This window comes from Anser brachyrhynchus (assembly GCF_964034855.1).
Source record: "Anser brachyrhynchus genome assembly, chromosome: 10".
Classification (NCBI taxonomy): domain Eukaryota; kingdom Metazoa; phylum Chordata; class Aves; order Anseriformes; family Anatidae; genus Anser; species Anser brachyrhynchus.
Window position 1 is genome coordinate 4,073,050 of NC_137705.1, and position 22,813 is coordinate 4,095,862.

Here is a 22,813-nt window from a genome sequence, read left to right on the forward strand (position 1 = left end):
ACAATACACGTAATTTTAAATTATTTTTCATCAACCAAACGTATGAAACATTCTGAAGAATCATTCCCAGGCTAATTCCTATTTAGCTGCATCTAAGTGGGCACTTGGAGAACAAAGACAAGGACACGAAGTAGTTTTGTGCGCCAACAGAGTTCTGGTTACTTGAGAAATACTCAAGAAAATGCGTAGCCTGAAGTCGCACTCCTATTTTACTCTCAGTTCAAAAATGTTTAAACAGAAGTTAAAACCAGTTTTCCTCCAAAATTTTCCATAGTAAACTGAACTTTGTTTACTGAGCAGTAGATGGCACCAAGTGTCACGGTATCACCTCCTCTGCATATCATTTGTTCAACATTTGTATGTGCTTTAGTTTGCAAAACCCAACCAAAGTTAACTTCACCTCTGGTTAATTATAAACTCTTTCACGTAACTACAAATTTTAAAAAGTTTAACAATATGATGTTAAAATAAAAGTAACCGAAATCGGTGCAAATCCGTATGTAAACACCAACGTGAAAGATTGTGGGCAATGAGAACTGATCTTTCCAAATGCTTAGGAAGACGGCTAGTGCAGCACACGAACTGCGTGACAGTCAGTCCTTATCTGCCTTCCTAAGGTAACCGCCTAAAATTCCCCACAAAGACATTCGGAATTGCACTTCCTAGTGCTATTGTTCAGAATGAATGTCAACCCAAAAATTCTTCATGTAGACAGCAGTCAAAAAGTAACAGGGGAAATAGAAAGGAAAGGCATGGATCGCCTTAAGTTTAAGATCCTTCTAAACCCAGTTGTTATAACTAAAAGGTTAAGTGCTGTTCAAAATGAAGAGCGATTATTGGACATACCATGAATTTTAAATGTGATACTGAGGAAACACAGAAAGCAGAATGAACAAGCCAGAACGCAAAGCATTTAACTGAGCATTTGGATTATAGTTATAAATACGTATTTTTTTTATTTTTTTTTGGTGCTGTGAAGACTCCTCTGTCACCTGAGATCTCGGGTAACCTACCTTGGAACTTTCTGCTTCAGGAGCAAAAGATAAAGAGAAGAGCACGTCTTTCAAGACCCTCCTACTCCAAAGCAATTCTAAAGCCTAGCACAAGAACCTGGCTCTAGAAGCACATTACGCAAAGTACGGTAAGACACAGTAAGGCTACAACAGCCAGTCTGAGCTTTCTTCAAAAGTCACTTCACCTAGGAAGACCCATAGGACACTTCTCCATGGGATTCAACTTTCACATTCATATCCTCCCTGTAGGAGCTGTGGTGTTTACTAATGGACTATTCTACAACCCCAGACTCTGGAACATCCTAATTTATGACTTTCTTAAAGGTAGCTGATGTGCACAGCTTGCTCCCTCAAAGACCAGGTGGTTCAGCTGAAAGAACGAGGAAGTGGCACACTTCTCAAGCGCTCAGCACCAGCTGAGAACAGCACAGCCACAGAGCGAGCTGCACGCTTGGGTCACCCACAGGTTTGTTTAGTGCTCTTCAGAAAAACAGCAGATAACAGCAGCCCATTCATTAGCTGTCTCAACGTGAGAACATTACAGATTTTGGGGCAGCGAAGCATTAACAAAAAGCTGGCAGAGGTAGGAGAGAGACAGACTGGCATAAAGGACAGGTTTATTTTTAAATTCCTCCCGTGAAGCAGCCTGGTATAAATATTGGGCAGCAGAGAACACACTGAATTTTACATTCTTCGGATTGTCTTATGTAAGAGCAATCTGAAGCTTTTTTATTTTTTTAAAGGGAACCAGGCCTGACTTATAAAAGACACTTACGTTGTATGTATGTAACATTGCATGGAACAATGACAGTAAAAATTATTAAGCTAACATCAAAATAACATGCTATGGACATGTCAGCAGTACCTCCAAAACTGAAATCAGGAAGTGACAGGGAGCTAAGCCTTACAGTATGCCCATTTACTGACAAGCTGAGAAAAAGGCTGAATAAGTCTCTCATAAGCAAATATCGAGACTCGAACAGAATGACTCAGCTTATGTAAGTACGTAATGCAGTTTAGAAACAAGAAAAATAACTATACAGGCCATTAAAACAATACAGCAAATAAAAGACACCCTTGACAAAAAAATAAATCAGGAGCTTTATTTAAAATGAAACAAAACTTCCAGAATTACAAAACCAACAAAGGGTACACACTTAAGACACAGTCAGCAACAGATTGAATATCACACATCTCTCGACTAGCATCACCTGAACTATCAGTCTGAAACCAGCAGAATTTGACACTTCAAAACCAGGTTCACTTCGCCTCCTTGTCACACCGTGTCTACCACAGCATTAGCTGTTCAAAGCCTACTGAACTGCCACAGAGCTATTAAGAACTGAACACCTAAAGAGTTCTTTCAGCTAGGTATTTCAAAATACATTGAAAGAAATCTGACTTTAATGGCTATTTTACCTGTTACGTGCTGGTAACGCTACCGTGCTTCATTGAAGGGTATTAATACAAACCTACCTACGTACTGAAAAAACTGAGATGACTGACATGTCACAAGACATCAGTATTTTCATTCAAATATTATATTGCAAATTATTCTTATATATATATGTATATATTATTAAGTATATTAAGAGAAACTTCTGAAACTGCTGCAATACATTTCCAAGGTATAAATTTGTTTCTGCTCATCGATTTAAGGAATTAGAATAAACGGTCACCAAGCAGATTACTAAGGTTAAAAACTGAGTATTTCTCTTATCCTGATTTTAGGCAACAAATGTTACATACCCATTAAATCCAGTGACAATTTTCAGGATTCTTTCTTTCATCTCTTCGAAGGGAATATACTCCACGTTTGGGTTGGGGGGCCCTCTTGGCTCAGGAGCTGAGGTTCTGAAATCATCCATTACTTTCTCCAGTTTGAAAATAAAATAACCTTTAAATTGAGACCACTGAACCCTGCATAGGACACAAGAAATAAGAGATACACAAGTCAGCCCCAAAACCACAGAAAAACAGTGTAATTTTATGATTGTAAAAACAAAATTCGGGCTGGTATGCCAATCCTAAGATAAATGCAGCAACTAAGGAAGTATTATTTTTCTTTCTGAATTTAAAGCACGATAACTATTTAAATAATTACAGTAAAACATTATTATACGAGTTAATTGCCATTAACAAGGTAACAGGATAAGCCTGTTCCTTCACAAACCATTACAATTCCAACCTAAAATTGCACAGGATGTATGCACGTCACATTACCAGAGAGCCTACACGCAGCCTGAACTTCTCACTGAGGTTACAGAAGAAAAAAAAGAAGTTTCAAGTCTGGAAACCACACAGCATTGTCTGTCTTCTGTTATAATGCCCTTCTGGTTTGGGCCTTTTGTAATTAACTGTTGGGTATCCACACACCTCCAAAGCACTTCATGGGACCTCTTGTTCTCAGAAAGGCAAATACATTTTGTATCACAGTTAGCACCTGATGAATATTTGAGCAAAACAATTCTGAAATTCTGAAAAACACGGCCACAGCAGTAAGTAATCTAAAAATATCGATTACCTTCTGCCTTACAACTTCCAGTTTTGCCATTTATAGAATTCTATACAATGAAATTTGCAAGAAAACAGGTTTCCTAAGCAGCATACAATGGATATCGGAGCCCCTCCTGCACCGACCAGCCCGCAGCAGCCCCCGAAGTGACTCTGGGCTTCCTCCCACTGACGCACATCTCAGCAGCGCGGGGAGCAACCTGCAAACAACTCACTTCCTTCAGTCACTACCAATTGTAGTCCGTCCGCGCTGACGCAACGCAGGAGCTCTCGCAGCTACCGGATGGCATTTATCCGCAGCATGTGGGATCTGAAACCAACAGGCTCCGACCACACGGGCACTGCATCTGCGGGAATCCAGCGAAGTCGCAGCAGGCTGCTTTCACAACAGCGCCCTGTTACCTCCACCTGAATCTTCCCCTTGCTCACAAGATGAAAACGGGAAAATTTAGCTCTGATTTGTCTAGAGGTGGAAAGACAAAGCCTTGGTCTTTCATTAGGAGCAATACATTGGCAAGAACGGGGGAAGAAAATCTGGAGAGGAAAGGCAAACCTTCCTTCTCCTTCCAGGAAATCATTAAGCACTTTGCTGCAGAGGGGAACGCAGGACTTGGAGGCAAACTATAAAACCAGAACGCAAAATAGAAGGAAATAAGGTCCCAAAAGGGAATGTCCTGGACAGATTAAACAGAACCACTGGTTCTCATGGGATTATTGCTCCAATTAGCATTACAGAGAAAAATACAAAATACAGTAACATTTCTAACGTACAGTATGAGACACGACTCCTGCAAAGCTGAAATGAGAAAGCTCTCCAACTACGCCGTGCTACCGCCGTGAGACCAAAGCTTTCACAACAAAGCACACATTTAATACCTAGGCACATCACAAAGCACAGGCAGAACAAACCCGTCAATAACCTCACACCAAGGAAGGATTACTTCCTGCGGAGCACCCCAGTTTTACTTGCCTCATGAAAAGGGATTCCACTATTCTGCTAAAGCTTCTGATGAGCCTGTTTAGATATTTTTTTCAGTTTCAACTTAAGCCGCACTTTATTTTTATTTATTTCTTGCTGAATAGTAACACCTCTTTCCATAGATGATTAACCCATCAGTATCGTGTTGCTGAAATAACCCAACACAAAACAGCAAATATGTTTTAAATGTGAATCCACTGCCTGCAGGCACTATCCACCACCTCCTCTTCCCAGTGCTGAAGCTCTATGAAAACAAAGCAACCTTTTACCCCTTTACAGAAGCCTAGAAAAACGTTATTTTTTCTAAATTCAAGTATTTTAATTAGTATTTCTTCTATTACATAGAAAGGCTAAGAACCCGCAGCTGCAATGCGCTGTGATTTGAATGTTGCAACACTGACCTAAAAAAGCATCTTTTGTCCTGTATTTCAGACCAAACAAATAAATGATAAACGCCAGCCGATGAGGTGACATGGCCCAGCTTACAGCCAGGAGCAGCACGGGTTAAGGATCAGCTCACCCGGCAGTCACAGCGTGCCCACAGCTGCCCCAGCCATTGCAACCCCAACTTTCCATCGACCAAACGAGCTGTGGGTAGAAGCAGGGCAGCCACAGCGGCAGAAGCTCCGGGCGGACTCGCAGCAGCCACGTACTCAGCCTCCTCAAACAGGGTTTTCTTCAATGCTGCTGAATTCCACGCCGCCGCGGCTGCGCTGCTAGCAGCAGGAGAGCTAACTGCTTAAATCCAGTGGCACAAACCGCGGCTGCTGCTGTGATCACAAGGCAAGAGCAATGTAACGCGCTGCTCTGCAGGCCCCGAACTCCCCCTCGCTTCTGGAGCATCGCCTCCTGAGCTCAGGGTTGCACCTTGGACTTTCAGGGAACCCCAGGATGGTCCCACGGACACCGAAACAAGCTCCCACCGAAAATCATCTCGACGCACTTTCAGTCTATGCCAACTGGTTTCCGATGAGCGTTTTTATCCCAGTACCAGCAAGTTACAGGGGAGCTCTGCCCACTCAGTAGGAAGTACCATCCACACCACAAATAACAGAGCTCCAGAGCCTTCAACTGCACAGACAGAATCCAGTCCTGCAGGGGCAGCACACTGCATTCCTAGAAGGTAGGAAGATGGTTCCTGAGGGATGCAGTGCAGGTCACTGGTTTCTTTTAGGCTCTGCTCTTCTATCCTTATCCTAGGACAAGCAATGTCCAGAACTCAGTCAGCAGCAGCCCCTTTCCCCCCTTTCTTACCTCATCCAGCCTAACATTGCGTCTGCCAGGCCGCTAGGAAGGGGTCAGCACTACGCACTGCTCTTACAGGAGGAAGAAAATACTTTAAAGGCAAGGGAGCCTGAACCCAGGTGTTTTGTTTTTTGTAATTGTTTATGAAAAATTCTCCTCCAACTATAAAACTCGAGAATGCCTGGCTGTGCATCTGAAGAAAGAAATTGTTAGAATAATGAACTTCCTTTTGACAAAAATACCATCTCTGCACAGGCAATAAGGTTTTTTTTCCTACCACCTATTTATTTCCGTGAAAGTGATCGAAAATGAGTGTCAGAGGAGAAAAGTCAGCTTTCCTGCTTCCCCGGTCTATGAAACTGACAAGCAGAAGTCGGTGCCAGCTGCTCCTAACCTCCTGAAACTCACCTGCAGCTCACACATGGAGGAAAACAACTGGTCCACAAGTGATGGGTAGAAGTCTGTTACCTAATACAACACAACTGTGAAGATCACAAATGGCTTATCCTAGCACTTTGCAAAGCAATCTATAGCTACACCTCTGGGTATTTTAAGTTATCAGCACATGCTGAAAGACTAGGCACTTAGCCAGACAACGGTAATGAGAAGAGATAAAGAGGGAATATCTGTTTTCAAGGAAAAAAGAATATATATTCCACGTTTCCCGTGCTCCCTGAGAATAACTCTGGCATTAGTGCACAAGAAGTCTATTATAGCTGCTTTGTTAAAATGGGAGACACTAAAAATGAGCAAAGTTTGCTAAATGCCTTCTGGAGTTAATGGCCAAATGGAAGTGAAAAACTTCCATAGAGCTTTATGTACAACCTCGTTAAGCTTTATACACTGGAAAATAACTGGCAAACAATTTAAGCTCTGTCAAGAAAGCAAACTGAAGGAATTCCATGGCAGAAATACTATTCATGCATTCTTCTGAGCAGACTTGTTTATAAAAACTTGTTCTTCCCACTCAGCATTGTACAGAAACAGCCTTTGCTAAACGCACACCCAGCCTTCTAAACCATGTTTTTCCTGTCCACTAACCTGTGATTTTGTGCTACCAACTCTTCTGAGAGCTTTTACAGCAACTCACAAACACAAAAATCCCCGTGAGCACTGAAGGATCTGTAGAAACACCTTCAGGAGGAATACTTCAAAAAACTGGCTTATCCTAAGATGCTTTGGTACAGCTTATTTGCGTTGTAGAGAACGAACAACTTTTAAGATATATTCATCTTATGTACATCTAAAGCATCCTTCGCTACAATATCTGGGTCATCCGGTGTGATTATATCTGTACAAAGACAGCTCCCCTAGGCTAATGAGCCTGGAACTTCACAGGTACTCTAAATCATTGTGAACTGGCATTTCTGCTCAAAGGAAGAATCCTCCTGCTTCCCTCCCACCCGCTCCTGCACCAGCCTTCCCTTACGTCAGCCGAAAGGTTTTGCTCTGACACATAGAAAATAAGAGGGGAAAAAAGGAAAGTGATTTTATTAAACAAAACGCACAGCCAGGAAAGAAGCCACCATAAGCAGGAGTGAGCGGCCGAGAGGAAGCAATCCCAGGCTGCTTCCAGAACTACGGCTTGTACCGTACCCGCATCACAGCAGGGCCACGCATCTCAAACCCTCCCAGGAGGGAAGCAAATGCTGACATTATATACTCAAAAATTTTAAGTTTTAAAAAAAAAAGTGTAATAGTCAGGTCACAGATGAAAGCATAGAAATTAACTCAGTGCAACAGTTTAGTTTGTCCTTGTGAATCTCTTAAATACCCGATACTCTGTCCTAGGTTTGCTGGTAATTACACTACGAGGTGTTACCAGATGTTTAACACCGTAATATTGTACCATTACGGAGCCCCAGACCTTGCAGTTTACATTAGAAAGATAACAGAAATGTGGATGGAAAAGACTTCTGTGTTTGAAGCTACTCAGCTGTGTTTCACAGAAATTAAACAGGGAAGTAGGCAGCAACTGATCCGACAGGCAATAATACGAAAAACAGAAGCAACATTTGAGAATATTTGTGTGTGACTCGAGAGGAAGCATGAGAAAAGGCTAAAAATCAGTGGGGGAGAGAAAGATCAAATACAGAAGACATGAAATGAGCACACAGAGGTGAAATGAAATGACACGCAAAAAGAGACACATGAAATAAAAAAAATATACTTAAAAAATCCACTCCCCATACCCCTGCAAACACAGCCAGCCCCTGGATACGGACAGAAGTATGTGAAGATAAGAAGTTTAAGCGCCATGAAGAAAGCCACAAAGGAGCATAAGCCAACCCTACAGTTAGGAGGACAATTACATACTTGTTCACTGCAAGTTGATGAGGCAGCAGAAGATGTTCATTGCATGGAGAAGGAAGAATTACAGAAAGACACACCTTCGCAGCACCAGATCTTAAACGAGGGAGAACACAACCCCAAATAGCATTTCTCTAATAAAAGCAAGCTATTTCACACCTGGCCTTAAACTACGTGATTATCTGCTGGAAGTAACCCGTTACTACAGAGCAACACAAGTTTGCCAAGCAACATCACGCAGCTTTAGAAATCCACCAAACCTATTTGATAAATAGCACAAGGGACAGAGGTGACCTTCGACAGAAAGCAGCTCAAGTAATCCGATGCTGGGCCTTGATTTAAAAGAATTACTAGCACAAAGTTCCTTGCAAGATAAGATTGCTTCTCTGCTAACATGATTTGTGCAGAACTCATCCTTCCAAACATGCACAGCAAAAACAAAATTGCATTTTACACGGAAATAATCTAATCCCATCACTCCCACTCTCTGGGAACGGGGAAAGGGAAGCAGTCAAAATGCAGAAAGACTTCCCCCGATTCCCTCACCTCCTGCGTACTTAAGTTATTTGTACTGATCAAACTGAGAAAGCAGCCTTCTCCCGTACTGCCCTGCTTACTGCGAGACAGGAGAACCACCTATCAATACCCTGCACCATTAAGATAGGTTTTGGGGGTGGGAGTATGAGCTGCTATTTGCTTCCTACCGCTGGACAAGCTTTTGTCATCGATTCTGCTGCCCTCTGGCATAGGCGCTTCAGGAGACTTGAAATTTCAACAAAAAAGAGCAGGAAGACTGAAACGTTCAGCAGAGTTGTTCAGGCAAGATTTGACAAATGCTGAAAAGCAAGTAGCAAGTAAATCTGAAAGGCTGCTAGGGAAACTGAAAGGGAGAGGCAGGAGCCTGGCAGTGCGGAGGCTGACAAACACTCACGGACTGACAGGGAACAGACCACACCAAGGAGGACAGCTGCACCTGCACTGCCCCTGCCTCTTTCAGGCACACAAAGCTCTCCCTGCCGCTTCCAGGAAAACCTGTCCATGTCCAACGCACGATAGTAGTTTTTTCCTCGTGTATTTAGTACTGCACTGCTTTGCTACAACACGAGGATCCCTAGCGGTGCTACATGCCTTGGATATTACACGGAGATTGGAGCGCGAGCTCCCAGAAGTGCCTACGAAAACTGCAGAAAGTTACTCATCTCCCTTTTCCGCACCTGTTTTAAAGCATCAGATTTAATACACACTTTATCTAAGCTCTACAGGATTTTAAGTCACAGGTTTCTGTAAGACCCATGGAAGGTAAGTCAGGACAACACCTAAAATTAACTAGAAGAGCAGGAGGAAGAACTCAGTATGCCTGAAATAGGGCTACCCCCAGAATGAAGGTACTGCAATTATTTCATAAACCTTTCTGGAATTGTTTCACAGATTATAGGTGTAATTAAGAACAACATTATATTGGAGGGATGTTAAGCTTCTAGAGACTTAACTATGTACTTAAAACATTAAGAGTCCCGATGGGATGGCTGTCCTCACATTTCACAGTGTTGAAGTTCATTACAAATTCACTTGGTTTAAATTTTAAGAGGATGCCATCTGTTTTGGAGAGATGCTATATACCAGAAAGTACATAATATGAGTAGGAAAAGCAAAGCAGGTCCACTACTGATTCTGTTAACTGAACAGGCCATGAAGAAACATCACAACCTAGTATCAGGCAAAAGCAAGGAGCACTTCCCTCTCCTCCCTTCTTCTATTATTGGCATCCTAAATATGGTGTATTTAGATGCACTCAAACCCATCATGTTCAGCTAAACTGATTTCAGCATAAAGTCCCCAAGCTACAGAATGAAAGAACCGTCAGACAACCTCAGAGGACTTCTCTTAACTTCTAACAAGAGACATATCTCTCATATTAGCTTCCCCCAATTATTGTTGATTTAGATTACATTCCCACAGGGATTTCCTAGTAGGAAACAGGTGTTTTCTGAAGTGAAATAACTTGCCAACTTCAATAATTTTCTTCTCTTTTATGCTTTGCTCCAGAGCTCATAAATGAAGATACCCTGCAGAACACAATAATCTTCCCGTGCTGTCAGAAGTAAAATTAAATTCTCATCCAAGACAAGTTAATTCCTTTCCTATTCCGGTCTAGGAAACTATCTGATAAGCCAAAAAGGCACAGAAAATGAAGTGCACCCAGCAATCACGTACCCAGTTCAAATTCCCTGTGCCACCAGCAAACTTGATGGCGTGCTGTCCCACAGCCTTGAGGACACGTGCACCAAAACAGAAACACCGTGAGCAGAAGGAACAAGGCAGTTCCCAAAGTGCTAGGTTATTTTTCGGTGTTCCTGAATGAGCGGTAGGTTTTAAACTGTAGGTGATAGGGCCCTGTGAATTTACTGGAACATTGTGCTTTGTTGCACACTGCTGTTAGGAAAACATGCTGGCAAACGCTCTTCCTGGGGGAGTGTCCGGCCAGCACCCTCACCTCCTAACTCATGTAAAATTAAAATGCTCTCACGTTATCTTCAGTAGCGTTTGACCTCATTTTACCTTTCATTTTAAAGGAAAAAAAAAATACTGAAGAGCTCAAAAGAGGAAAAACTGGTATTTCCCACAAGCACAAAAGGTATTGTTCTGTTTCCATTCACTCACTGCTGTCAGCCTAAATCAAGTCCTTGCTTTCTTTCTTGGTGAGCAGGACAAGCTCACTCCAGAACCACAGAAACGGGAATACATTAGAGGTGCATCTGCTGTGGTGGTGAGTGCCCACCTCTCCACTACTTGCAAATTACCACTATTATTGCCAGGAACAACAAAGACTAAAACTTAGCTATGGAAACAGACAGCTGAGAAAGGCATTAAACTACTATCTGTAATCATCAAGGGACTAATTCTGATCTCTCCTGATAAATATTCAACTGACTCCAACAGAATACAGCTGCTGTGCAGAACAGAAAGACTCTGAACTGACTGAACGTCTCAGGAAAGTATATTTCGCAATATAGTTATCTAAACACAAACAAAACCTTTTATTTTCTTTTATTTTAAAGGCAAAACCTGACCACGGAACAAGAGGACAAAAATGTGATTGACTCTTCTTCATTTGGGAAATAAATTCCTTAGAGCAGAGTTGAAAGCAGTGCGTACACACGTACTCCAAAACTTCCACAACCACAGGCAGTGGCTTATCTATGAATATAAAAGTAAAAGTAGATGATATTTCCATTAAATTTCCCTCTTTCACTTGAAAATTTAAGTATTCTTTGGCTGATAGGAATAAACCGATACGTTTACTAAAATATTCCACGTACTGGGCTTCTGCACTGTGTAAATTCCTACCTTACTTTGATTTCTCCTTCGTGTAATTTCAGTTACGCACATATTCAAAAAAAAATTATTATAAATCTCAAGTTTTATTACAAGTAGAACAGTTACCTTGGATATCGAAGTTCCTATAAAGTACACACCAACTACACAGTGCTGCAAGCCTTCTGCATGCAGACTTTCGGATGAGCATCAAAAACCAGCAAAGTCCTGCCATCTCAGCAACGCTGACTGTATATTAACATATTTATGGCTTAGTTACTTTTTTTTCAAGACTTGGACTCTGTTATTACTACAACAAACTACCCCAGGAATAATTACTTCAAAAAGGCACGATTTCAGTGACCACGTTTTGAACTTTCGTTGTTATTCTTTAACCTTCAAGCGAGGGACAATCACACCAACCTTAGGACTGTGAACACCAAGGCACTAGGCACAGAAGCTGGCGGTAGGGGCGTACCTGACTTCTCCCTCTCACAAGTGCCAGTCCCACGCAGCCCAAGAACACCGACATTCAGCTGCTTTCCACAGGTAACCGCGGCTGCATGTGAGCAGCGCTGGCCGAGCAGAGCGGCAGCAGCAGCCAGGCTTTGTCCGTGTGTGTCAAAACGCCCCCCGAGAACCGTTTACGCGGTGCTCAGAGCTGCCTTTAACACGACTGGACATTCTGTTTAAATTTAGACAACCCTAATTATGTCAACGCTAACAATTCTTTGCATTGTTCCTTGCTTTTACTCATTTCTATTTCAAGTAAAATTTCACTGAAGATTAACGTTCACTAAGGCACGCTCTGAAAGTGATGCTGGGCATTGTATCATCGAGATTCTGCGGGAATTCCAGAGCCTAATTCAGAGTGCATCCCATACAGTAGATATTCTGCAAGAAAATGATCCACCAGGCAAAGGCACAATACACTGACAGTAGTCTAGAGCTGACGCAGGGAGTACAGAAACATAAGAGAGACTGCACTTTCTCAATAAACTTGTTTAGCAGAAGGCCAGGAGTGAAATTTAAGCAAACTATTATGCAACAACCAAAGTGTACTTTAATGTCTTCCTGAATTTGCACCTAAAATTACTATCTCTGTAGAAGCTGCCTCCTAAGTAAAATCATTCTGAGTAACGTAACTTTAATGTCTGGATAATCACATAAACATCACCCCTTCCACATACAAACTAAATTCCACATATCTGGTAATAGAGGGCACTGAAATTGTTCCAGTTTCACCAGTTTGTGTAGAATGAACAAATAAAACATTCTGTAACTCATCCAGTAAGTGTACCTTTTAAATGACCGGCATGTAGAGATCCACAGGTTACTGCTCACAAGAGCAGCAGATCCCACTGAGATACTACTATCAAAATTGTACTGTATTGAGCACTAAAGCTCGGAAAACGGATAAAGGAAAGGTGCCCTGTACAACCGCTTTTGGATCTGAACCTACTTTGCACTGTAGCGCAGTGCTCGTCAGGTCGTGCTTCATCCCACAAAAACACAGACCTCACTCAGGCCTGGCAGTAGTGTGAGTGAGTTGTGCTTCCGGTCCTAATTCCTTCCAAAACCAGGAACAAGACACCCAAACGACTTCTACACAAGGCACTTTGGCTCCCACACACCAAGCCTAGGCTGAGCCAGCGTACGCCATCTCCGTCTGGCCTGGTAAACAGCCATCAGGTGTTTCTGCACCACCACAGTGCTGCTTTACCACTTCTAAGCACAAAGCCTCGCCAGGTGCAGCCATCGTACCAGGGTGCTGCTCTTACTGCTCCTGCACCTCGGCTACCACTGAAATCTTGTAGCTGTCTTCAGGCACCATTAGTTCTGAACCTGTGAGACCTGCCAGACACATCAGCTTTGCAGAAAAGCAGTATCAGCCCCGTTTCGGCACAAACCAGGTAAACCACCACAGCACCAGGCCGCCCGACTGCTCTGCACCCTCCCTCCTGCAGGCTCCAGCACCTTGCTCCCTCCCAACGGGTGCCATCCGGAAGGAACCTTCCCAAAACCTGCAGGAAGAACAAGGCTCATCGGTTACAGGACCAAAGCAGAAACAAACATCCTTGCTTCTGTAAAACGTAATATGGAGTAGGACAACACCCAGTGGTCTGGGGAAGTGCTTACATTAAATAACAACGAGCAAAGCCACCACAGAACGGTCGACTTGAGGCCCACTGGAAAACAAAGATAAAACTGAGGCAGCGCAGATGTGATGAAACAGCACTAAGTGGTAAGGGTAAGAACTGATAGAGGAATAAGGAGTGTGGAACTGAGCTTGAGTAGAAGGACAACAGAAGAAAATTAAAGGTGATGGTCAAAAGCACATGCAGCTACGCTAAGTGGTGCAGAATAACGGCGGGGTGGCTTCCTGTGCAAAGCAGCAGCGAACTGCCTGCACAACGCCTGCTGCTAAGCACACGACGACGTATGCACCAAGGAAAACCTGCATGCACGTAGCTACATCTGCAGTTACAACAGCCCAGCCACTGCAAAAAGTCAGCACCATCAGGATCTCGCCTTCCGTTCCTCCTTTCACGTCTAGTTCATAGAGAGACTAAATTTGTTAGGATCAGTTCATCATGCGCATCTGACACTGGGAGTCTGACCTTTGCACCACAAACCCCACTCCCAACAGATAAGGAGTGGCAGCATTTAAATTAAAACAGAACAGCAGCACGCAGTCCCTGAAGGTAAACCAGCAGGCTTTTCAACTGGGTTTCCAGTCCGTTGGGGGCACGAGTGGGTTCCGAGGCAGAAAACGCAGTGTGAGTGGAGTGGGAGTTGGTGGGGAATAACAGCAGGAAGCAACACAAGGAAGTTTACTCACTCCTCTATCACTTCACTGATGACCATGGAAATGGAAGAGGCCTATGCTAACAAAGGCACACAGGCTCCTTTCAGAACACACTAGATTGTTTATTATGGCAGGAAACTGAGAATCGCCTTATTTCATTTTTAAAAGTTCATAAGGAATTACATTCCTCCACTACTTCTAAAGATTTCTAGATAATGATTTGCCTCCAAATCAGAGCAAGATTTCCAAACTATTAAAAAAAAAAACCCTATCATTCACATGTTAAGCAACAAAACTGAGAGTCAAATAAAGCCCAACAACATTCTTCACAGAAAAAACAGACTTACATTTCAGCACGCTAAATAAGCTAAAAGAAATATAGCTATAAACATTTACATGCTTGTAACAAATTACTGCGCAGAAGGTCAGAACACATCCCTAAAACACTGAAGCTGAGAGCAGGAATTTATTCCCATGTGCACTCCCTGCTACCATCTCCACTCAAACCTCTTCAGCAGACGACCAACTATTTCACCGCTGTAACAAAATAAAAGCTGGAGGGATCCAAGTCGAAGACCTGCACTCAGAAGGAACAGGCAGAAAATTCACTCTGCGACGCAGGGTACGTGAAACAGCATCAAAAGGCCTGAAAACGCCTTTTGCTGTTATCTTGGAGAGAACCGTGGTTATGTAACTGAGAGTTACGGTTATGTAATTTAGCAACAGCAAATCACGCCCGAGCAAGCGCCCTGCCTTCTGTGACGGAACCGCTCGGGGCGGCCGGGGGCAGGCCAGCGAACCCTGCTTCACGGGACACCAGCAGAACGCACAGCTCTGCCCCCCGCAGCACCTCGGCAGCTTCACTGCACGGCTACAGGCTCGGCGGGCAGCCAGCCCCCAGAGCAGCGGTCAGGGGTGTCTGAACCCGAAGTCCTGCCCCTAGAACGGAGTAAGGCCATGCCACGTCAGGGGCAGGTGGCAGCGAGGTAACAGCTCCACGGGACGGAGTTGGGGTGCTGGGACAGCAGGCTGAACGTCACTTGGTGCATCTGCAAGCCAGGTGCTGCGAGGAGAATCCCAGCCGGTTAGGAGGGGAGCCACGAGCACCGGGACAAACGGTGAGCGGTCAAACAGCGAGTCAACAAACGCAGGCCGTGGAACTGCCATCACTGGAGACCTTCCTGAGAAAACGGAACCTGAGCCACCCAATCTGACTTGGGAGTTTGCTCCCCTTGGTCAGCCTGGCCACCCTCCAGGAGTCCTCTCCAATTTCCGTTACTCCACGGTGACGCTGAAGGTGCTCCTCTTTGCTCCACAACCACACGTATTTCCAAGACGCTTTGCAGAACTGTAGTTACGTTGATCCTCCAGGGAACCAGTGAAGTGACAACTTCTGCCCTCAGCCTTAGAGGAGGTACGGACTAGCATTTCAGATCTTCTAGGAAAACTCGGAGGAAAGAATTTGTCTACACAAAGGAATGTGCAGTCAGTGTGTTTGAACGGCTCTTTATTCTGCATCCAGGGCACAAACTGGTGTCACTACCTTACGCCCTGGCCAGGCCGAGTATTCTCTGCTGAAGCAGAGAACTATGTTAGTTCATCACTTCTGCATATATACTGTCCTCCTCTGTATTTTGGTACCTTACTACACATCTCTGCATTCCTTCACTGTCAGTAAGGACCTGTATTATACCCTGCATTACAGGAAGACGTTAAAACTGTGCTTTGGAAGTTGCCTGCCCTAGGGCAGGAACAGGGAAAACTCGGAAAGAATTGACGAATGATTATTTGATCTCATTTGTTTTCTACATATTATTTTTAACTTTAGTACCAAAGGAAAATTCCAGTAAGAAACAAATTGGATCTTCTTCATGAAGAACCAAAATAAATGGGATTTTTGCTACTGAAGGGGCAGAGTGATTTTACATCCAAGATAACTTCCTAAAAGGTAAGAGAAAACTTTAAAGGCAAGACACTGGTGATTTCCGTTTCTATTTCTGTAATTCTTTATAAAAACTGTACTTCACTTTTGTATTCTGCTCCTAGCATTGCAGCGTTGTGAATTTTTGTACCGCCTTTTAAATCTGTTTATACCTTCGAAATAATAGATAAAAAGATAAAAAGTAATTTTTATGCAAAAAATAAAAGCACAAAAATATATCCTATTTTTAAAGAAGTCTTTTAGATGCAGTGAAGTATTAAGAATAACAAATTTCGTCTCTTCCCCTTATTCAGTTTTGCAAGTCATGCTGATCCTTTACGATCTATAGAAAAACACATTGTAACGATCCTCCCCTGACTCTCCTTGGTCTCGCCAAGGAAAACCCATGTTAATGTCTTAGTAAAGTCAGATCAATTAAGGAATATATAACTCCCTTAAAAAAAAAATATATATATATATATATATCCTAAAACTCAACACAGGATTAAAAAGGTTTGAGCCATATACTTTACATCCCACCTGAGGCTAAAGTCTTACCATATTAACTGTTAAGAAACCAAACTTTCAAAGTAGTCAAGCAGTCAACTATTGCAAAGCAGTCAAGCAATCCATTTGTTGCTCCTGTTGAGATATACCAAAGGACGTTTAGACCGGCTTTTGTAAATGCTGCTCATAATCTCGCAAATTAAGTGAATGGTTAACTATGCACATGAAGATAGTCTTAGACTCCAAATGGATGAATTTAACACAGGTGGTTGCATGATTGCGCTTTTACTGCGAGGTACTGACAAAACATCCAAATTTCCGCTGGTGACCAAATTTAGCAACATTTTTATTCCAAATCTTCAGTGTAAATGGAAAAGACTTTATTACTAAAGATACTCTGGAGGGCCTTATCACGGTTGCGCTGCTGGCTCACACGGCTCTCACCCTTTGTCCCTCCCCTGCACCGCCTCGGCAGCCACGGTGTTGACATAGCTGCAGCTACCACGGGCACGGCGAGCTGGGTCTGGGAACTGATCCCTGCTAAAAGCACCAGTGCCAAGGAGAAAGTTACAACTGCGAGCACTTTCCTGCTCTAGGTTACCACGCAGCTACATAAACAGTTGAACAAGCACAAGTGAAGCAGCGATACAAGGGCTGTATTCGCCAAGACCGCTGCCAAGAGAAACAAGGGTAAAATTACAGCCTAACCTGAACCTGCATGTACCTGTTCTTAACTCCCGGAGATGAATAAGCACATTGAAACAAACAGGGGCAGGGAGGCACCCGATGGCCTTACAGGAGAGAGACTGTGCTTCCAGTCTGTCGAGCAAGTTAGGTCTGCCACGATCGCTCTGCTGGGAGAACCTTCAAAATCACGTTTGTTTACTTTATTAGCATCCTTTCAAACTGATTTTATCAATTATTTTACAAGGTCTGCTGCAACCACGTCAGGAAGAGGTATGAGGGGCGAGAACGTTGCATTTTAACCCAGGATGGAGACCGCAGAACACAACCAGCAGTCGTCAGAGCAAGTTACAGAGCAGAGCGAACCTCCACAAGCACTACGTGACGCCACCAGAAACAATAACTCAAAGCAAAAATACTTCACGTTTCACTTGTCCTTATTTGCCTTGGTCCTCACTTGTGCGGGTACTTTTTGTTTGTTACTCTAGGAACAGGCTGTGGCTGAATAAGACCCATTGTTTTTCAGTAAGTCTGCAAACTGTGCAATTACCCAACTTAATCACCTTTTTTTTTTTTTCAAACTGAGCTCTGAACTTCATAAAAATCCTAACTAACATTACTATAAATCATGTTCTTAGACTTCAGCTTCCCAGACAATCCATGTCTTACTGTTTTGGATTTCTATTAAAATTATTTTTGCACAACATGAAATAAAGAATATTTAGCTCATTTTAAATTGACACATTTAGTAGGTCTGTATTCAGGAACACTTACAACACTTCTATCACAGTGGTCAAGAGGTACTAGCCTAAATATACACCAGGCTCTTATAAATGTGTATTACCAGCCACCAGTCTTTACATGAATGTCCACAATGACATTTTAATTTTTACTAATTTCCTCCTGTTACTTAGACGCACAACATGTTACTGAAAACAGAAGCATATTATCTGAAGAAATAGAAGTTAATAGGTAATGGGAAGCAAATCAGATGTACTGGAACAGCATTTCCATGTCTGTCTCCAGCTTACATTGAACACTGCTGATGCTCATGTCTGACGCTTTTTAGAAACAATGTAATGTAACTGAAAGGTTTGAGAATGCTGCAAAAATGGTACAGACTTAAAAAAAAAAAAAAAAAAAAGGAAACAAATCCAAATAAAACCCTGAAAACACAAAAGGCCAGAGCCTGCGTGGAGTTCCTCTGACTCCTGCTGAGGTTTAAGCCACAGTTTGTAATAATCAAACAGTATTTTTAAGAAAATCCAGATTTTCCCAATGGAAATAAAACGAAGTTTATTCAAACTCCAAGTTTCACTTGGGGAGGAATTTTCTAAAGGACGTGCTCCTTTACACTCACTTTTTAAAAATGCTTTGGAATACGTGTGTTGGTGGCAGAAACAAGGAAAACAGCCTGAAAAATATTTCTGAGCAGGATAAAAATCCTGCATGTGACACAGACCCAAAGGAGGCAGCGGAGCAGGCGCACGCTGGGAGCACAGCACACCACCAGGCCTGGCGGCCGGGCCAGAGCCTCCTGCTCCAGGAGCAAAGTGCACCTCAGGGCTCGGTGTTCGCTCACAACCAGCGATTGTACAGGGCTAGCAAAAAAAAACAATGCTGTTACAGGCTGGAGGGGCTGAAGGAGCCACAGCACAGCCCTCCCCCGGCGGGGGGAGGCGGCGCAGGGCCCTGTCCCTGTCCCTGGCCCTGGCCCCGGCCCCGGCCCCAGGCCGCGGGGGCAGAGGCAGGCCGGGTGCCACAAAGTGAGCACACGCACGCCGCACCCGGCGGGGCCCGCCCGCTTCCTGCCAAATAGTGAGCTACAGGAAGTGGGCCGGGGCGGCCCGGGGCGAACACGGCGCGGCGGGGGGGGGGGGAAGGGGGAAAGGGAAGGGGAAAGGGAAAAGGAGGGGAAGGGGAAGGGGAAGGCCCCGCAAAGGGTCGCGGCAGGCTGGAAAGCGAACGAGCGCCAGCACTAAGCGGGGAGCGAGTTTTGTGCCTCCCCGGCAGAAAACACCTCCTGGTCTCCCCTCCTGGCGGTTCCCCCCTTGGCCAAAGGGGCTCAGATGATGGCCAGCACTGCGTGTCCGTCACGCGAAGCGGCGATGGAACAGCTGAGCCGTGCCTGTGGTCACGCAGACCGTGCTGCTGGCCGCTGCGCACAGCAGGCGTTACCGCAGCCCCGACAACAAGCGGCTAACTTCCCACCTGAACCCCCCTGCCCATCACACAAACACAGCGAGCAGCAGCTGTGCTGTGTGGGGCAGGATCAGTAAAACCTGACCGATACCCCCAGCACGGCCTGCACAAAAGTCCCCTCCATCGGATAAAGCCACCTACCAGCACACGAAGCTAGCCCGTCCAAAGTTAGTGTGAGAACCAAGGTGAGCTTGTTTAGCTCAAAAATCACGCTGCAGACACAAAAAGGAGAATCCAGGTAGCCCCTCACTCAAAAGTCAGGAATCCTACAAGGTACAGCTGAGGATCACCAAAAAGTCGCACTTACATGGTCTCTCCAGTCTTAGCAACATGACAAAGAAACTGATCCAGTATTGGACACACTTCCTTCTTCCCTCTCTTCTCAAAGTCTGTCGGCACGAGGATGACACAAGAAGAACAGAGAAAGAAAACAGAACAAAAAAAAAATCACAGTTAAAAACCACAATAACTGCTTTAACAACTGGCACAACTCCCACCAAAATACCCCCACGTTTCACAACGCCAGCAGCTCCACCAACTCCCCAAGCCCGCACAGCGCTCGGTGTTCTCATGAGGAGAAGCTGCGCGCATCCGAGCAGCAGAAGTTGGTCGGCAACTTCTCTGGAGCGGCCCCCGCGGAGAAGGAAGGGCCCCAGGTCTCCTCGGGGGGCTGCCGGCGAGGGGCGAGGGGCTGGGGGTGCCGAGGGGCTGCGCACAGGGACGGGGGGGCGCAGGGCACGGCCCCAGGCGGGGGCAGCCCCGGGCCTGCCGGGGGGAGCCGCAACGGGCCCCCGGCCTCCCCCTGCTGCCGCTCGCCCCTCGCACAGCCCGGGGGGCTTCGGGGGGGGCTCCAGGGCAGGATATCGGCCCCCCCCTTCCCCACAGGCCGCCCCTGGGCTCCCGTCTCCCCCCCCCAGGAGCAGCCCCCGGCCCTCACCCCGGGGAAGGGGAGAAGGAGCAGGGGCTCCCCCGGGGCTCAGCTCCCGCCTCCCGTCACCGTGAGGACCCCGCTCCGCCCGCCCCAAGCCCCGGCGGCACCTTTGAGAGCCTCCTGCAGCCTCTCGACATCCATGATCCGCGCTGGGCTTCTCCCCGGCCGCGCTCGGCGCCGCTGCCCTCCGGCGGCCCCGCCGCACCCCGCGCAGGAGCCGGGTCTCTCACACGGCCTTACACACGCTCGCACACCCGCACACACACACACACTCACCCGCCCTTACACACCCGCACACACACACACACAGAGAGAACCCGGGCTCAGCAAGCCTCCAACATGGCGCCCGGGCCGTCCCCGTGCGCGGCCCCGCCAGCCCGCCCTCCGCCTCCTCCTCCTCCTCCTCCTCCCGCCGCCAGGCGGGGCCGCCGCGGCCCTGAGGGAGGGAACCGGCTCCCGGCCGGCCTCGCCTCACGCCGGTGCCCTGCCGGGGGCTCCTCCTTCGTCCTCACCGAGGCCGGGGTCCCCGCGGGAGGAGGGAGCCCTGCGGGAGGCCGGGGGCTGCGGGCGGCTGCCTCCAGCCCCGGGGCTGGGGTGAGGCCGGTGGGGAGCGGGGCTGTGCCAGGAGGGAAAGGGGAAAACTCATTTTTGAAAAAAAAGTTGTAAGTAAGGTAGCCAAAGAGCAATCCCGGCTGTTTTTCTAGGCGTACGGCAGCTGGGGTGGTTTGCTGTGAGGTAAAATCCTGGTACAGAGCTGGGCTGGGTCTGGGGGCACAGAGGTTTCCTGCTCCAACCCCACAGCCTCAACCCAAAGGGATCCTAATGCCCAAGGGGCTCCCAAGGCCTGAAGGGGTCCCCATGTTGTCTCTAGGTCAAGGCCTGTGCCACCTTCTCCTCCCTTTCAGGTGCAGCACAACAACGAGGCAGAAAGCCTCTGACACAGCTGCCCTGGGTGGAAACGCAGCTAGCATCCATCGCAGCACGATGACCTGGCTCAGGGACCACCACAAGGGCTAAAAGCCCATGGCAAGCACAGCCCTGCTGCGAGCAACTTTCTGTGATGCCTTGTCTTGATTTCAGCATGCAGGAATGAGCACAGATGTGGAATGAGTGGTCTCTGCTGGCAATTTCATCATATAGAAGCATACATTAAGAGTATGCCTTCTAAAATCAAGAACCTTTCAGGTCTCTTTGACTGTAGGAAGCCTACATAAAATACTAATCCAAGTTATTTATGGTTTCATACTCACAACTGTGCTGTACAAAATCCTTGGTTCATACTATTGTGAAAACACACATACCTTACAAAAAGTTTGGGGCTCTTGGTGAAGGCTTTGGTCAGGCAGAGGGGAGTTACTGCAGTCCCCTGGGCCTCTGGCCCAAAGGAGGGAGAAGCAGCAGCAGTGGAACAAGCCAGCCGCAGGGGATGGGCCCTATCGCTCAAGGCACCTCGAGGAGCATGGAGCTGCTGCCCTTGAGCACTGTGCTGCCACAGGGAGCTTAGGAAAAGTCTCTTCTATTGACTCCAAAAATGGCTTGGGGTAGGTACGGATAGGTCAGATTTAGTATTTCGGGGCTCTCTCTGACCAACATGCCATAGCTCAAAGCTTTCTAAAGCGCTGCTTTCAAGCCCTAAGTGTTTTACAAAGGAATTGTCCCTTTGATGCCATGGATCAATTGTCAGCTTCTAAAAAGGAAAATGGTATTCCCCACTGGACGTCAATTACATGAAAAGTCCCAACAATACTTAAGATTTGGCACTTTTACTTACTTTTATGTCCGTTGTGTTGCCTATTTCCCTAGCAGCCAGGCAGCATCATTAACTCACTCTGTTAAGCAAACAAATGATCAGAGACAAAGATATGACTGAAACCCTAGGCCAGACAAACAAACAGCACACTGCATGAGATGGCATTAAAACCATATTGAATTTAGCTGTCATTTTTCTTCTGACCACTTTGCTCATCACAGAGATACAATGAAAGAATTAGTAAGGGCAGAGTTAGGGAGAAGGCAAATGAACCTAGAGTTGTTTGTCCCTAAGTTAGCCAACAAGGATACTGTTACCAGTTTTATTATTGGCTATCTTGCCCTTGCAGCTCTTCTACTGTGACTCCTTCTGCGTCATACCCTCGGTGGTATGCTCGCCTTTCCAGCGTTAGAAGTCTCTGTCAACTGAAACTACATTAATCTGCTTTGATACTTAGACAATAATATCCTCCCTACAGTATTAACAACATTCTCCCCTAAAACATCAGTTGGTACTCCACATGGTAAGCAAGTGAAAAATCTCTTCAACATGGAATATGCTGCGTTGAGAAGAGTTGACAGGACAGGGGAAGGTTTCAAAGCAAATACTGGATATTGGCCTGAAAAACAGAAG

The 22,813-nt window shown here is 45.6% G+C and overlaps 1 protein-coding gene across 2 annotated transcripts in view; it reads right to left on the reverse strand.

The window, feature by feature from the left end:
- The window catches only part of PPP4R2 (protein phosphatase 4 regulatory subunit 2), a 28,730-nt gene extending 7,886 nt beyond the window's left edge, over nucleotides 1-20,844 (reverse strand). The window contains exons 1-3 of one of the 2 annotated variants that reach the window (XM_080606985.1): nucleotides 20,538-20,844; nucleotides 19,807-19,888; nucleotides 2,763-2,933 (exon numbers count right to left, since the gene is read on the reverse strand). In XM_080606985.1, coding sequence (XP_080463111.1) covers nucleotides 2,763-2,933; nucleotides 19,807-19,888; nucleotides 20,538-20,571 — 287 coding nt within the window. In that variant the 5' untranslated portion in view covers nucleotides 20,572-20,844. Of the gene's footprint in view, nucleotides 1-2,762; nucleotides 2,934-19,806; nucleotides 19,889-20,053; nucleotides 20,106-20,537 lie in introns of those variants that run through there. The other variant, XM_080606984.1, reaches the window with a different exon arrangement.
- Nucleotides 20,845-22,813: the final 1,969 nt, after the last annotated feature.